Source organism: Mastigoproctus giganteus, chromosome 5 (genome assembly GCF_048544385.1).
Source record: "Mastigoproctus giganteus isolate SK-2022 chromosome 5, ASM4854438v1, whole genome shotgun sequence".
Classification (NCBI taxonomy): Eukaryota; Metazoa; Arthropoda; class Arachnida; order Uropygi; family Thelyphonidae; genus Mastigoproctus; species Mastigoproctus giganteus.
Window position 1 is genome coordinate 105,619,922 of NC_143579.1, and position 17,876 is coordinate 105,637,797.

At 39.0% G+C, this 17,876-nt stretch overlaps 1 protein-coding gene across 4 annotated transcripts in view; it reads left to right on the forward strand.

Annotated features, from left to right (window-relative positions):
- Scgbeta (sarcoglycan beta) overlaps positions 1 to 17,876 on the forward strand; it is a 131,517-nt gene that overhangs the window by 49,612 nt on the left and 64,029 nt on the right. Inside the window, exon 4 of one of the 4 annotated variants that reach the window (XM_090374135.1) lies at positions 3,272 to 3,282. The exons of the other annotated variants lie outside the window; for them this stretch is intronic. Coding sequence (XP_090230261.1) covers positions 3,272 to 3,282 — 11 coding nt within the window. The remainder of the gene's footprint in view (positions 1 to 3,271; positions 3,283 to 17,876) is intronic. 4 annotated transcript variants of the gene reach the window in all.

Genomic DNA, 17,876 nt, shown 5'->3' on the forward strand with positions numbered 1-17,876 from the left:
TTGGTTATTCCGAACATGTGGGGCAGAATGTTGTTGCGAATACCTATCTGTTGTAATGTAAAGAGGTTGATTTCTTTGTTCTGTCTGAGTTTTCTGAGAATTGTGTCAAGTTTATTTTTAAGTTTTGTAGTGTTGTGGTTGCTGTCATTTGTATATGTATCTTGGTTGGCTAAAATTAACTCTATTTTTTCTGTGTAGGTGTTCTTGTCCAGGATAACGATTGTGTCTCCTTTGTCAGCTTTTTGGATGATGATATTTGGGGTTTTGCTTAGTCTTTGTAAATCCGAGAGTTGTTGTTTTTTTATGTTAGGGAGAGATGTGAGTTTAGAATTTATTATCCTGTTAGACTGGTGTATAAGTCGCCACTTATCGGGATGTTGATCGAGTTTAGACTTCAGTTCGATTATACAATCTTTTATTGGATAGTGTTGTTCTTTAATAGCAAAATTGAAGCCAAATTCTAGGCCGGAGAGTTCGGAAGGGGTGAAGGATTTTGAGGAGAGATTAACGGTGGAGATTTTTGGGGGGGGTTTGGATGTGACTGTGTTCCATTTTTTGGTGTGTTTTTGTGCTATGTGTTGGATGGTGGCGTTGAAATGTATATTGCTGTGGTTAATATATTCAATCCAGTCGTCCAGTGGCATGTCTCTTTTGAGAAAGAATCGTAATTGGTGTATACAGTTTAAAAGTTGGTGTTTTTTGTTAAATCTTTTCTTATCGCGATGGATGTGCGGTGTATGATATGTGGGTATTTTTTACAGTTATTTTTGGGAAAAATGCGGGCGAATTTGGAGATGACGTTGTGATATAAGCATTTTTGTAGGAAAGCTATGTGTAATTTGTTGGAGAAATATTTGATAAGTGCTTTGGAGAGTTGTATTTTCCTATCAGGCATATCTAAGGGCATCAGAGATGAGATTAGAAATATATAAAAGGTATTGACCCGGTGCAGATAAGGTGTTGATTATGATGTTAAAATATCTTATAAGTTTGACAATAGTGAAATTATAGTAATCTTATAATACCATGTTCCTTATAATATAAAGTTCCCACGTGTCAAAAAGAGCATCATGGGAGTTTAGATAAACTTTAAATACAACACGCGCTCACTTCTCTTCCATTTGCCAACTGATGACAGTTTACTCAACAAAAGTCCCTCGTAACGACTAGTGGCACCACCGGTCTTCTCTCTTTTTTTCATTTACGTCTTTTAACCTCTTTATGACAACCAAGGATTGGAGATCTGCATTTCTACTTCCTTGTGCTCATTTTAAAATCTGTTTAAAATATTTTCACCCCATTCCCCGCCTTAGTTCTTTTTAATGCTTCTTACAACCTAAATTTAGCCACCATCTACCAAAAAATTTATTGCAGATTTATACAAGGTGAGTACCATTTTCTAAGCATTTGCTATTCATTTTTTAGTCAGATTTATCACGGTATTATAAGATTACTATAATTTCACTATTGTCAAATAAATCTAATGCAATTAAAAATTAACTAAATTAATTAAAAGAAATTTAATGAAAAAAAAGGAAAATCGTTTTGCAATATTTTTCATTAAATTTCTTTTAATTAATTTATTTACTTTTTAATTGCATTATGATTATTTTTGTTCATTTGACTTTTAATTATTTTTTACTGTAATGTAAGATTTTAGATTTTTTCGTTTTAATTGCTGGAGAGTATCATACGGAAGTGTTCTATGTATTATATTGAGGTAAACTTCTCATTATTTTACAAATAGTTATTACACAGAGTAACTCACCAAGTTTTTATGAAGGTTAGTAAAGTTCAATGTGGGCACCTTTTGTAGCTTGATAGATGTCAAAACGATACTCGAGCTCTTTCTAAGTGTTTTCCAGCATCTGAGGCATTATTAGAACTGCTTCAACGATACGCTGTTTCAAATCAGCCAAATCCCGAACGTTTCTCTGGTACACACAGTCTTTAATAAAGCCCCATGCAAAAAAGTCCAATGGAGTCATATCCGGAGATCTAGGCAGCCAGACATTTGGGCCTCCTCTTCCAATCCAACGTCCAGGAAAAGTCTTGTTCAAAAATGTGGTAACATTTCAATGGAAGTGTGGTGGAGAACCATCTACCTGAAACCTGGGGGAAATCTGTGGAACAGCAAAGATCTGCAGCATGTCAAGGTAAGTGTGTCTCATCACTGTGGGCTCTATGAAAAAAATGGACCGATCATTTTTGTGTACTCCCAATCAGACGTTGACTTTTGGTGTGTCCCTTTCATTTTCGATCACTTAGTGAGGATTCTTCGTACCCCAAATGCTGCAATTGTGTCTGTTAACTTTCCCGCAAATGTGAAAGGTTGATTCATCACTGAATAACAACAGATCAAGATAATTATGATTGTCATCGATACGGCTGATCATCTCAGCAGCGAAATCAGCTCTTATGCGGTAATCGTCTGGCTTAAGGTTTTGAAAAGTTGAAGTTTGTACGCACGCAAATAGAGACATTTGTGAACAATGTCATGCACTTTTGAACGAGGAATCTGTAGTTCATTACTAGCCAGTCTAATTGACTTACGTGGGCTCCTAGAGAATGACTCGCACACCCGATTCACAGTCTCATCAGCCACATGCTTTTTTAGGTGTTTCCCAGTTTGTGAAACCAAACTTCCCATTTATTTAAGAGTCCTATCCCACTGAAGAATGGATTTGGATGTGGAAGGATCCACATTCCATTCCCTTCATGCACGCCGCCAAACACGCGTAACTGAGTTTTTATTTAGTTGAAATTCAGCTAACCAAAGCATGCACTGCACCTTCCACTGTGGTGTCCACATCTCGACTGAGGAACTGAGGCACTGCTGTTTTTTGCACATGCACGACTACTGGTGACATGCCTGCACTAGCGACTTTGACAGTGTGACGAAACAAATCTTGGAGAGATTTCCTATCGACTGCACTTTCGTTTGAGAAAATATAATGAGTGATTCTCGCATTATAAGCCATTATTTTTGGATACCTCTAGCCCGGAAACCCTGTATATATTTTTTTTAATGAAAACTCCGAGCATGAAAGGTATTGGAATCTATAGTACTTAATACAGGTAACCCAAGTATAACACGGTAGTTAGGTTCCCATAAAATCTCCTGTAGTGCGAAACCGTGTTATACGGGACTAAGAACCAATACAAAAAGGGGGGTTACATTCCAAAAACTAACAAAATTAGGCCTACATCATTTTTTATAACTATTGAAAACTTAATTTTTTTATTAAAAATAGTAATAACTAAACAAAAGTATTACGAACTGTGATACGTATATGTCAGATAATGTACATTCATTTAATTTTCTGGCTCTTCACTGCTGCTAAGCGCTAAGCACAAGTGACGAAACAAATCTTGGAGATATTTCCTATCAACTGCGCTTTCATTTGAGAAAATATAACGAGTGATTCTTGCATTATATGCCATTATTTTTGGATACCTCTAGCCCGGACACCCTGTATATTTTTTTTTAATGAAAACTCCGAGCATGAAAGGTATTGGGACCTATAGTACTTAATACAGGTAACCCCAGTATATGTCATATATGTCAGATAATGTATGTTCATTTAATTTTCTGCCTCTTTACTGCTGCTAAGCACAAGAGAGTCGAGGGCGCTGACTCTCTTTAAAAATTACAGCTGTGAATTACAGGCTCCGAAAATGCGATGTGTTTGCCGTTTTATTTACCTAATTGTTATTTTATATTGTACTTTATAAGTAGCCTTATAGGTCTAGTTATGCTGGTTATTTTTAATTTAGATAAGAGTTTTTGTGGATTACTACTTAATATATGTAAAACTGTTGTTTCGTTTGAATCTTGCAGCCATTGTTTTTGTATAGAGAGTGGTAGGGAATTCAAATTTTTAATTGTGGTAACTAGGAAGCTCTAATGTAAAATTATATAGTGTAATACACATCACTGCATTTAGGATTCTATTAGATAGTGTAGTATTGACAATTAATTAATTAAATTTATTGATCTTATTCATTTAAAATGTCATGTCCCAGACTAGAGCAACAAAGCAACAGGCACAAAGTGGCAGGAGTGCTGTGACTCAGGGGAGAACTGAGGGGGGGGACGATTCTCCAACGCATCGCAGCCTAAAAAAATGTGCAGCTTATGAAATGTTTGTCAAACTCTCTGGAACAGAACATGATCTAGCCAAGGAGGATGTCTTTGTGTGTGCCAGGTGCACAGTGTCCAGATATTAGGTGTCAACTCAGCGTTCTAATGGGCGTCTATGAGAGCTTCAGGTGTAGGGTAGATGTCCTCGAAGAAATTAATATAAGAGGCCCGTCAAGCTCTCATCTGCCTGACTCAACACCACAGCTCACTCCTGTGCATCAGGCAACACAGCGGCAATCTCCAAGACAGAATGCGCTGGTCCCAAGGTACAGTCAGTCCTCGTATAGCACGATAGTTGCGTTCCTAGAAACCCTCGTGCAATATAAACAACAGGCCCTATGGAAAAAATGGGGTTAGGTGCCAACCACCCAAGATTGAACACACATTTGTAACCAAAAAATTACCAAACACAATAAATAATCGTAATAAAATACTTAAGCATTTTATTACGACTATTATGTAATAAAATATTGCTAATGCTTTTGCTTCTATCGTAAGCGAACTTGTTTATTGTTTGATTTTCTATCCAAACAGATGACAGCCGTTCCATCTCTTCCAATTCTTTGTGTCTTAATCTAATGGATTTTAATTACACTTTGAGTTGTTCCTGCTATGAAAGTTGTTTTTATTTTCTCTGCATTCTTTCTAATTCTCGGCGTTGCCTCATTTAGGTCTGTAGCATGGTCTTTCATTTCGCTCAAAGTGTTTCACAATTTCGTATTTTTTCTCTATCGACAGAGGCGGACTGGCCATAAGCCTTACCGGGAACACCCCGGTGGGCCAGAGGCCGGTGTGATTTTGGCCATAAACCATAGTACGAGACCACTATAAATTTTCCCCGGCAAGAATTTTTGACCCAGTCTGCCTCTGATTAACGATATTGCTTTTCTTTTTCTCTCTGAATCTGCAGTGTCTTCACCAGGATGCTTCCTTTTCACACCTTTTAAGTAAAAATTATTTTACTCATTTTTAGGGAATAAAGCACAATTACAAAACGAGGAGGCACGTTTGATACACATAAACAAAGCTGCGCGTGTGTAGCAACTGAATAAACAACACCGTAAAGACAGAGATTAACACCTCACATTTTACTAAAGCACATTTCTGGGGGTTACTACCATAAAACAATAAAAACAATTTCCAGTTGCGTTCCTGGTAGTGGAATCTGTTATAAACTGGTAGTAAACTCGATCTAATTGCATTTGCGATTATACCGATAGCTGGAATTGTGTTGGTTTTTACGTTATTATGGTGAAATGTGTCTCCCCTTCACTGATATAAAAAACATAAATACATTTTCAGAATCTTCTCTTTATTCCTATTGTGTTGCATTTGGTTGGGGTGATTCTGCATTCGACTGCCATTTCTTGTAAACACAAAGGCTAATCATGCATAAGCAAATTCGGTTCGTGTTATATAAGATATCGTTCCCCTATTTATAAATCGTGTATGATCGAATTCGTGTAGTGTAAACGTGTTATACGAGGACTGACTGTAACTGGTTATTGTTGGTGACTCTATTGTCAGGGAGACGGGTAATATATTGCGTAAAAAGGATAGATAGAATAGGGCCAGGATATTGTCTGCCAGGGGCAAAGGTTGATGACGTGCAGCATATATCATTTTTTAAGGGCAAAGGGTGATATTGTTGTACACGTTGGCACCAATGACATTAAGAGTAGGAGATCTGCAGATTTACTTAACAAGTACAGGTCAATGTTGCAAAAAAGTCGTGAGTTAGGGTTAAATTTGAAACTGTCTGCAATTCTGCCCAGACATGATAGGAGGGAGTACATGATGAGAGCCTTGTCAATCAATTTGGCCCTGGAGGGAATGTGCAGGGCTCATGGGGTAGAATTTTATTTTTTCAGTGTGGTCTGTGCTTGTTAACAGGAGAGACTGCTTCTACAGGGATGGGATACACTTAAATAGAAAGGGTGCAAGAATATTTGCTGATGCTATTGAGGCAATGTTAGGTGGGTCGGAAAATTGCTAGCTTTGGGGGATTCACAGACTAAAAGTTTAAAATTAGCCGCAGGCAGAGGTGAAGGTGATTCTTTCACTACTTCTATTAGAATAAGCAGTGGCCTGGAGTGAGGGGTGCTGGGGGTTTCAGGGACTGATGGCAGTCATCATGAAACAGGTAGGTATATGGGATGTGTTAGGGTAACTAAGAATAAGAATAGGTGCATGTATACCAATGCTAGAAGTATAGTAAATAAATTTGTTGAATTTGAAGTGTTGGTCAAGACATCAAAGGCAGATATTGTTGGGATATCAGAGACGTATCACACAGATATTAGGAATGCAGAATTGGAATTTGGGGAGTACAATGTGTATAGAAAGGATAGACAGGATAGGAAGGGAGGAGGGGTTATGCTGTTAATTAAGAAAAACATAAAATCAAAAGAAATGCATCCAGTTGATATAGATGGACAGTGCACTGTTGAGTCAGTTTGGTGTGTGACATAAGCACTGCGAAAGCAAAAATAAGAGTAGGAGTGTGTTATAGGCCTAATGACTCGAATGAGTGCAATGAACAATTGTACAGAGAAATAGAGTGGGCTAGTAAATCAGAATGTCTTATAATGGGGGATTTTAACTTCCCAGATATAGGCGCCTCCGTAGCCAGGTGGGAAGGAGCAGCAGTGCATAGCACGCAGCTTCTTGATTACACCGGGGTTCGAGCCCGTCACCACCAAATACGGAGGATGTGGAAAGGTCAGGGAATGACCACCGCATATCCCGGAGCAATATGGCCTTAGTTGCTAATTCTCCTAAAAACCAAATAACAAACAAACAAACAAACTTCCCAGATATTGAGTGGAACTTGTGGGTTGGTCACTCACACGCTAGTAAGACTTTTTGTGGATATATTGGATGATTGTTTTCTGCAGCAGCATGTTCAAGAGGCAACCAGAGAGGGTAATACTCTCGATCTGGTTATCAGCAGCGATCATTCGTGTATTAAGAATTTGCAGATGAAGGAACCACTAAGTGGCAGTGATCACATTGTACTGATGTGGGATTTACTTAAAGATATAATTACCATTAGGGGTGAAGGAAAGGGTTTTTGCTTCCATAAAGGCGACTACAGTGGTCTCAGACAGTTATATTCTGTACAGTGGGATCAACTGATGATAGGTTAAATAAATTTAAGGAGGAACTGGACAAACATTTAGAGGGAATGGTTGTGTGAATTTTTTTTTGGCTGATGCCACATAAGCTCATACACTTGCTTTCTTGCATCACATGCCACGGTTATTATTACTATTACTGTAATAGTCCCCTTCTGCAGCATCTAGTTTTCGTGTATCTTCTGCTCTCTTTAAAAAATCAGTAATGTGCGTTTGTTTGTTTTGCTTGATAGATCTTTGTAATATGCATGGCATGGAGCTAAGCATTTTGAAATTTGTGTTCCTCTCAGACAAAGGATCTGCATTCAGAAAATAAGATTGTAATTGCTTGGCTAAGGTTATGCCTTCCCGTATGCTTTTTAGTGTAAAATTTGGAACTTCAGAATTTTAATCAGTGCTATCATCCTCTTAATTGATTTGGTTTACCTCCGATGCCATTTCAACTAAATCAGCTTTGCCAGCCTCTTTTCTACCATTAATTCTTGAACGTCATTAGTAATAATTTCATCAAACCTTCCCCCTGCTACCTACTTAACAATATCTATTATCACACCGATTCTGTTTTCTGTCGGTTCGACCATATTTACTGAATGAACTGACTCTGGCCATACATTTTTCCAACATAGTTTTAATGTTGACGGTTTTATTTCTTTGAGCGATAAGTTATTATTCCGATACAGTCCACAATTGAGAAACGTTTCCATGCCTCCATCACTTCAATAGATTTGGAATCAATGTTTTCCAAAATCCATTGTAAATTTTCTGATGTAATGAGTTTGAATGGTAGATATAATGCTTTGATCAAATGGCTAAATTAAAGAAGTTGTATTAGGTGGTAGGAACAGTACTTCAACATTTTCGATGACTTAAATCTTTTGGATGGCCTGGAGCATTATCCAATAATAATAAAACCTTTACTAGATTTTTCTGCTTTAAATAGTTTTCCACAGCTGGCACAAACAACTTAGAAACCATTCTTTTAATAAATCAGCAATTACCCAAATTATGCCTAAGTTCCTTAGGCATAATTTAGGTCTGGAATTTAATTCACAGCAAAGAAATTATTCCAATACGGTTCTTAAGAACAAAGTTTAGTAATGCTTCGAAGTCACAATTTTTTTTTTTTTTGTGGTTTCAAACAAGCACAAGTTTAATAGCACAGAATCTAACACGGGGATTTCTGAACGAAATAAAATACTGAGATTTCCCAATAATTTTTTTTGCATAACGACTAGTGAGTCAACAGCGAGGTTTGCTGAAAGTCTCTAACTGTGTTATATAAGTACCGTGTTGTAAAAGTACCATATTATACAGGGGTTACCTGTACTGTGCATAGGTTGAAGGTTGCGAAGACAGAAGATACTTCTTGACATTAGACTTGAATTTCTGTAGATCGTAATTATCAGGAAATATGTGAGGAAGACAATTCCAAAAAACAGAAGTTGAAAGAATAAGTGAGGAGGAAGAAGAAAGGCTGGTTCTGTGAGTTTTAAGTTGGAATGTAAATGAATTCTGACTGGTTGTGGCATGTGATCAGAATGGTTGAAAGAGAGAAGGGGAATTACAGTGCCCATGGAAATATCTATAGAAAAGGCATACAGCAGAGAGAGAACATCTCTCAGACAGTGTGTGAAGAGACTTTCTAAGAGATAGATCATTAATTAACTTTACTCTCCTCTTTTGAATGGAGAGTCTAGATGCCTGGAAGAGGTTTTGGGCACATCATTCCAAATATGGGAACAATATTCCATGGTAGAATGGATTTGAGATTTGTACAGAGTAAATACTTGTGTAGAAGAAACGTAATTAGCATTAGCAGCATTAGTTGAGGCATACAATGCAAGAAAGGAAGTTTATGCAGCATCAGCAGGTGCCTCCATAGCCAGGTGGGAAGGAGCAGCAGTGCGTAGCACACGCTTCTTGATTAGACCGGGGTTCGAGCCCGTCACCACCAAATACGGAGGATGCGGAAAGGTCAGGGAATGACCACCGCATATCCCGGAGCAATATGGCCTTAGTTGCTAATGCTCCTAAAAAAAAAATCAAAATAATAAAAAAATAAATAGTAGCATCAACAAAAAAAAACAAAAAAAAAAAAAAAAAAACCTCTCATTTCACCCACCCATCCATTCATTCCAAATGCCTGTCCAGCTCAGCCTTAAATTTATTTAGGCTATCAACTTCCACAACAAGAGATAGAGGTCTATTCCAGTAATCAACTACCTGCTGGCTAAAGGCAAATTTCTGCACATCTATTCTACAACTGCCTTTTTTCAATTTGAATTTATTCCCCGTAGGTTCTTAATCTTCCTCTTGCTTAATCTGAGCAAGAGGAAGAATCCCATCAGCATTGAGTTTGCTCAACCCATTCAAGGCCTTATACACCTCAATTAGATCAGTTCGCATGTCCTAGTCTCCAGGCACTACAATTTTTAGAACTTAAGCCTTTCTTGGTAAGAGCACCCTTTGTTCCCCTCACCAATTTTTCTTGTTGCTCTTTGTACTTGTTCTAGCAACTCTACATCCTTCCTAAAATGAGGCCTCCACACCTGTACACAGTACTCAAGGTGTGTGCCTTATACAACAGGATAATCACTTCTTTGTCCCTGCTAGTAAAATTCCTATATATCATTGATAAGACTCCATGACATGCTCTGGTGGCCCGTCTGTACTGCTCAGTGGACTTCATGTCTGACTGCACAATTACCCTCAGGCCTTTTTCACTCTTCACTTCCCTGAGTGTAATACCACACAGTTGGTACGTTTCTCTTGGGTTACTGCTACCCATATGCAGTACTTTGCATTTGTCAATGTTAAACTTCAGCTTCCACTTTTCATCCCATTTGCCCAACTCATCTAGATCCACTTGCAGTAGCATACTGTCTTTACTGTCATTAACAACCTGCCAACCTTTGTATAATCTGCAAACTTGGACATTAAGCCTGATATAACTTCATCAGTATCATTGATGAATACACAAAACAACAGTGGAATCAAACCGAACCACGTGGGACTCCACTAATAACATTAATATACGAAGAGCAGCGCCCATTGATTACCACCCCCTGTCTTTTCCCACTCAACCATCCTTTTATCCATTGTAGCAACGTACCCTTAATACCATTCTGCTTCAATTTGTACAGTAGTCTTCCATGCACAACAGTGTCAAAAGCTTTCCTGAAATCCAAGTATATGATATCAAAATTATTCTTTGCATCCAGTTCCTTTGTGACCACATCACCAATCTAACTTGTCAGACAAGACTTCCCCTTAACAAACCCATGCTGTGTCTAAATTAATTTGTATATGATATCAAAATTATTCTTTGCATCCAGTTCTTTTGAGACCACATCATTTTAACCAGTCTAATTGGTCAGACAAGACTTCATCTTTAACAAATTCATGCTGTGTCTTAACTATTACTGCAGTCTTGTCCAGATGATCCTGAAATGCTTCTTTAACCAGTGATTCCATTATTTTCCCTGGAACACAAGTTAAATTAACAGGTCTATAGTTACTTCCATCACCTTTTGAACCCCCTTTGAGATTTGGGGATACATTTGCACACCTCCAGTCCATGGGGACTTCATCTAATTCCAAGGTAGCTCTCATAATTATGGCTAAGGGTTTGCTTAATTCCTTTGCTGCCTCCTTACTATAACTGTATAGATCCCATCCACCCCAGGTGCCTTCCTTATGTTTAACTTAAACAATTTTTCCTCCACTTTGCTCTCAGTTATTAAAAAATCACTTAGCTCCCTGTTAGAGTTTTGTATCTTCTGGCATTCTCCTCCTTGAATAACTCCTCATGTGAATGTACCCACAAAATACTCATTCAGTTTATCAGCTACTTGAGCAAGATTATCAATAGTCAAACCATCTATGTTAAGTGGACCAATCTGATTCATCCCTTTCCTTTTAGGATTTACATAAGTAAAGAACTCTTTGCATCCTTTGCCAAAGATTTCTCGTAATCTGCCTTTTTCTGCCTAACCTCCTTTGTGACTTGATTACAGACTAGATTTTATCTTCCATATGCTTCTGTCTCCTTATAATTTATATGCATCCCAAGCATTTTTCTTCTCTGCCATGAGCCTCAATAATTCATTTGGCAGCCATTTAGGCCTAAACCTTGAACAATATTTCTTAGTTGGTATGAGCCGACCGTGCTAACCAGGTGGGTCAAGTGCCTGCCTGGCAACCCAAAGGTCGTTAGTTCGAATCCCGCCTCGGGCTTGGATCAGAGTAAAATGCAAAAACTTTGGGAGATGCATTATGACCACAGAAGCCGATGCACCAAAAACTAACAAAAAAAATAGTTGGTATGAAAAGCCTAGTAGCTTCCAAGATTAATTCCTTGAAGACTTCCAATTATGATGATCCCAATGTATATAATTTAAAAACTGTCTGAGACCACTGTAGTCACCTTTGCAAAAGCAAAAGCCCTTCCCTTTACCTTTGATGGTAGTTACATCTTTAAGTAAATCCCACATAAATATACTGATGTGGGATCTGCAAATTCTTAATGCATGAATAATCATTGCTGATAATCAGATCAAGAATATTACTCCCTCTGGTTGCCTCTTGAACATGTTGCTGTAGAACACAGTCATCCAATAATCCACAAAAGTCTAGCGTGCAAGTGACCAGACCACAAGTTCTGCGTCAGTATCTGGAAAGTTGAAATCCCCAATTATAAGGCATTCTGATTTACTGGTCCACTCTGTTTCTCTGCACAACTGCTCATTATACTCATCAGATTCATTCGGCCTATAACACATATGTACTCTCATTTTCACTTTCCCAGTGTTTATGTCATACCACTTTATGTCAACATTGTATTGTCCACCAGTGTCAATTGGAGGTACTTCCTTAGATTTTATGTGTTTTTTAACTAACAGCATAACCTCTCCTCCCTTCCTGTCCTGTCTATCCTTTCTGTGCGCATTGTACTCCCCAAATTCCAATTCTGCACAGCTCATGTCTGTGTGACACCACATCTCTGATATCCCAACAGTATCTCCCTTTGATGTCTTGACTAGCACTTCCAGCTCATCAAATGTATTAACTATACTCCTAGCATTGGTGTACATGCAAGTATACATGCACCTGTTTCTACTCTTAGTTACCCTAACACAGCCCATGTATTTACTTGTTCCACTATGACTCCCATCGGTCCTGGAAATCCCCAGCACCTTGCTTTTCAGACTGCTGCTGCTCATTTTAATAGAAGCAGTGCAAGAATCACTTTCGCCTCTGCCTGCAGCCACTGTTAATCTTTTATTCTGTGTATCCCCCCCCCCCCCAAGCTAGCAGTAATGCTGGGAAGTTGGGAACAAGAGTAGCCTTGTGCAGGCAAAGTTTTTATGGCTGAGGAACATAGAGAAGTTTTTTCTGTTTTATTAACTTAAATTGGCTTGAATTGGCATATTAACTTATTTTCTGGCGTAGCTCTATATATTCCTAGTTACGATACTTAGTATAAATTTTAACGTAGATAAAGATTTTGTAGGTTATTACCTAGTATCAGTAAGAGTATCCAACCCACGTGTTTTACAAATTTTGCACAGCCGGCGAACCAGAAGTTTTTAGCTATAGTTAGCCACTTTATTGACCAATTGTTATATTAAATTATTTTCTGTAAGTAGCTTATAGACCTAGGCAAGATCCTTGATTTATTCTGAATTGAGACAGTGAGATTTTGGAAGTTAATTAATATGTAAGTGTCCGTAGATTTATCGTTTGTAACTTGCCACCATTGTTATATGACAATGTTATATCCCGAACTAGATAGCGTTAGCTTAGTAAAGTATATAATATTATCAAATAATCAGTAAATTTATTAATCTTGTTGAACTTCATTGTCAATTAAATTGTAGTTTTAAATAAATACATAACTTGATATAGAACTTATATAAACAAACTCGAAGATAATACTTGACACTTAAAAAAGATATATATAGATATATAGTGTTACAACTGCATTGGGATACAAGTTTAGGGTTATAATTTTGTACTAAAATTGAAATTTAATTGAAATTAAATCAAAATCATGACTCAGACCAAAGCAAAAGGCTCAAGCTAAATGGAGTGCTGTAGCTCGGGGGGGGGGGGGGAGTTGCTCTCTGAATCACAGCCTTTTAAAATGGACTGCTTGCTTGATGTTTGTGGAGCAATCAGGTATGGGACATGATATTTCCTAGGGGATGTCTTTGTGTGCGTGCGACGTAAGGAGTGTGAGGAAATGAGGCGACAACTCAGCGTTGTTATGGGTCTATATGAGAGCTTGAAGGACAGGGTGGATGCCATTGACGAGCCCATCAAGCTCTCAGCTGCCCACATCAACACAAGAGCTTGCACTTGATCATCACGCAACAGAGCGGCAACCCCCAAAGGCAGAATGCGCTGGTCCCACAGTAACTAGTAGTTGTTGGTGACTCTATTGTCAGGGAATCGGGGAACATGCTATGTAAAAAGGATAGGTGGAACAGGACCAGGGTATGTCTGCCAGGGACAAAGGTTGATGACGTTGTAGAACAGATATCATCTTTTAAGGACACAAAGGGTGATATTGTTGTACACGCTGGCACTAATGATATTAAGAGTAAGAGACCGGAAGAATTACTTAACAAGTACAGGTCACTGTTGAAAAAAAGCCATGAATTACGGTTGAATTTGAAAGTGTCTGCCATTCTGCCCTGACACAGTAGGAGGGAGTATATGATTAAGAGCCTTGTCGACCAATTTGGCCCTGGAAAGATTGTGCAAGGCTCAAGTGGTAGAATTTTTTTCAGCCTGGTCTGTACTTGTTAACAGGAGAGACTGTTACGGGGATGGGATACACTTAAATAGAAAGGGTGCAAGAATATTTGCTGATGCTATCGAGGCAGTGTTAGGTGGGTCGGAAAACTGCTAGCTTGGGGGGGGGATACAAGGACTAATAGATTAACTGTAGCCACTGGCAGAGGTGAAAGTGATTCTTGCACTGCTTCTATTGGAATGAGCAGCAGCTTGGAAAACAAGATGTAGGGTATTTCAGAGACTGCTGAAAGTCATTGTGGTACAAGTAAACACATGGGTTGTGTTAGGGTAGCTAAGAATAGGAACAGGTGCATGTGTACTTGCATGTACACCAATGCTAGGAGTTTGGTAAATAAATTTGATGAATTTGAGGTATTGCTCAGAATATTAAAGGCAGATATTGTTGGGATATCAGAGACGTGGTGTCACACAGATATAAGGAATGCAGAACTGGAATTTGGGGAGTACAATGTGTACAGGAAGGATAGACAAGATAGGAAGGGAGGAGGGGTTCTACTATTAGTTAAGAAACACATAAAATCAAAGAAAGTGAAGCCAGTTGACATCGCTGGACGGTGCAGTGTCGAGTCAGTTTGGTGTGACATAAGCATTGAGAGATGAAAATTGAGAGTATAGGTGTGTTATAGGCCTAACGACTCTGAAGAGTATAATAAGGAGCTGTACAGGGAAATAGAGTGGGCCAGTAAATTAGAGAGTCTTAAAATGGGGGATTTTAATTTCCCAGATATTGACTATAATTTGTAGGTTGGTCACACACACTAGCAAGGCTTTTGTGTATTTATTGGATAATTTTTTCTACATCAGCATGTTTGGGAGGCAACCAGAGGGAGTAATACTGTTGATCTGATTATCAGTAGTGATTCTTCATGCATTAAGAATCTGCAGATAAAGGAACCACTAGGTGGCAGTGATCACAGTGTGCTGAAGTGGGATTTACTCAAAGAGATAACTACCATCAGGGGTAAAGGGAAGGGTTTTTGCTTTCGTAAAGGTGACTACGGTGGTCTGAGACAGTATTTAAATTCTATACTGTGGAACCAACTGATGATATTACCAATAGAAAATTCAAAATGGGAAGCATTCAAAGAATTTATCTTGGAAGCTACTAGGCTTTACATATCAACTAAGAAATATTGTTCAAGGTTTAGGCCTAAATGGATGTCAGATGAACTAATGAGACATGTGGCAGAGAAGAAAAATGCATGGGATACATATAAATTAATGGGTGAAATGGAAGCCTATGACAGATATAAGCTGGTCTGTAACCAAGTCACACAGGACATTAGGCAGGCAAAGGCCGATTATGAGAAAACCTTGGCAAAGGATGCAAAGAAAAACAACAAAGAGTTCTTTACCTATGTAAACTCTAGAAGGAAAGGGATGAATCAGATTGGTCCACTGGATATTGATAGTTCAACTGTTGATTATCCTGCTCAGGTGGCTAACAAACTAAATGAATATTTTACATCTACATTCACCCATGAGGAGTTATTCAGGGAGGGGAATGCCAGAGGTGAGTTAAACTCTGGCAGTGAGCTGGTGATTTTGTAATAACTGAGAGGAAAGTGGAGGAGAAATTGTTGAAGATAAACATAAAAAAGGCACCCGAGGTGGACGGTATCTATCCAGTTATATTAAAGGAGGTAAGCAAACTCTTAGCCATAATTATGAGATCTTCTTTGGACTTACAGGAGGTACCCATGGACTGGAGATGGGCAAATGTGATCCCAATTCACAAAGGAGGATCAAAGGGCAACACAAGTAATTATAGACCTGTTAGTTTAACTTCTGTTCCAGGAAAATTAATGGAGGCACTGGTTAAAGAAGCACTGCAGGATCATCTAGACAAGACTTCAGTTATAGCTCGGACACAGCATGGTTTTGTTAAGGGAAAGTCTTGCCTGACCAATTTGATTGGATACTATGATGTGGTCACAAAGGAACTGGATGCAGGGAATAACTTTGATATCATATATTTGGATCTTAGAAAGGCTTTTGATACTGTTGCACATGGAAGACTGCTGCACAAATTGGAGCAGTGTGGCATTGGAGGCAAATTGCTGCTGTGGATAAAGGGATGGTTGAGTGAGAGCAGGCAGAGAGTGGTAATCAAATGACACTGCTCGTCGTGGACTAGTGTTATTAGCGGAGTCCCTCAGGGCTCAGTGTTGGGTCCATTATTGTTTTCTGTATTTATAAATGATATTGATGATGGTATATCAAGCTTAATGTCGAAGTTTGCAGACGATACAAAGGTAGGCAGGGTTGTCAAGGACACTACTGACACTATGCTGCTGCAACAGGATCTGGAAAGGTTGAGCAGATGGGCTGAGAGGTGGCAAATGAAGTTTAACATTGACAAATGTAAAGTACTACACATGGGAAACAGCAACCCCAGAGCAACGTATCAACTCTGTGGTACTACACTGACAGTGGTAGAGAATGAAAGGGACCTGGGGGTGGTTGTGCAGGCAGATATGAAGTTCTCTGAGCAGTGCAGACGGGCTGCAAGAGTAGCGCATGGTGTATTGTCAATGATATATAGGAATTTTTCTAGCAGGGATAAGGAGGTGATTATTCCCTTGTATAAGGCAATGGTCAGGCCACACCTAGAGTACTGTATACAGGTCTGGAGCCCTCATTTCAAGAAGGATGTAGAGCTGCTGGAACGAGTACAGAGAAGGGCAACAAGATTAGTGAATGGAACAAAGGGGTGCTCTTACGAAGAAAGGCTTAAGTTTTGCAAATTACAGTGTCTGGAGACTAGGCACCAGCGAGGTGATCTGATAGAGGTGTATAAAGCCTTGAATGGTTTGAGCATGCTCAATGCTGATGGGATTCTTCCTCTAGCTCAGAATAATCACCTGAGAGGGCATAAATTCAAATTGAGGAAAGACAGATGTAGGATAGACGTGCGGAAATTTGCCTTTAGCCAGCGGGTGGTTGGTTGGTGGAACAGACTTCCATCCCTTGTCGTGGAGGTTGATAGCCTAAATAAGTTTAAGGCTCAGCTGGACAGGTATTTTGAACGAACAGAGGGGTGAAGTGGAAGTGGGTTTTTTTTTTTTTTTTTGGCTGATGCTGCATAAGCTTGCTTTCTTGCATCAAATGCCTCTACTAATGCTAATACAGTGTACCCAGCTTTACGATATTAATCCATTCCAGAGACACTGTCGTATTGTGAATCCAATAACACATTGTTTTTTGGTAATTCGTCCCATGACCTCAGAAGTTGAAATTTTCGCTATATAACTCCCTAAAAGGTTGTTTTTATAGTGTAAATTGTATTAGTTATCAATTCAAATCATTAAAATGCATTACACTTTCATTGTTATCATATGTTCCATTGGCACCTTGGTAGCCAGGTGGGAAGGAGCAGCAGTGGACATGTGGACATGTGTATATGTAAGGGCGGCACCTAGAACGTTTGTTCAATTCCCCTTGTGTCTCTGTGAAGAACAGTATCACTACAAATGGGCCAGATATGTGTGTGACGTACGTTTGTGTGTATTATGTGTGTGTTCTGTTGTTATGTTCTGGCCACTTGGCTACCCAGAAGCATCAGTCGCCTGGACAGATGATTCTGGGTACTCGTCCACACCACGGGAAGGTGGGCCAGTCCCAGAAAAACACGTACTGTCTCAAGAAAGACTCTGACCCACCTAGTGTTGCCAGAAGGTGGAACAGATTCCTCTGGGGGCCCATTCCAGAGGGAGGAGATAAAGGCAGAAGAGCCCAAAAAAAAAAAAAAAAAGAAAACCACCCATGGTGCA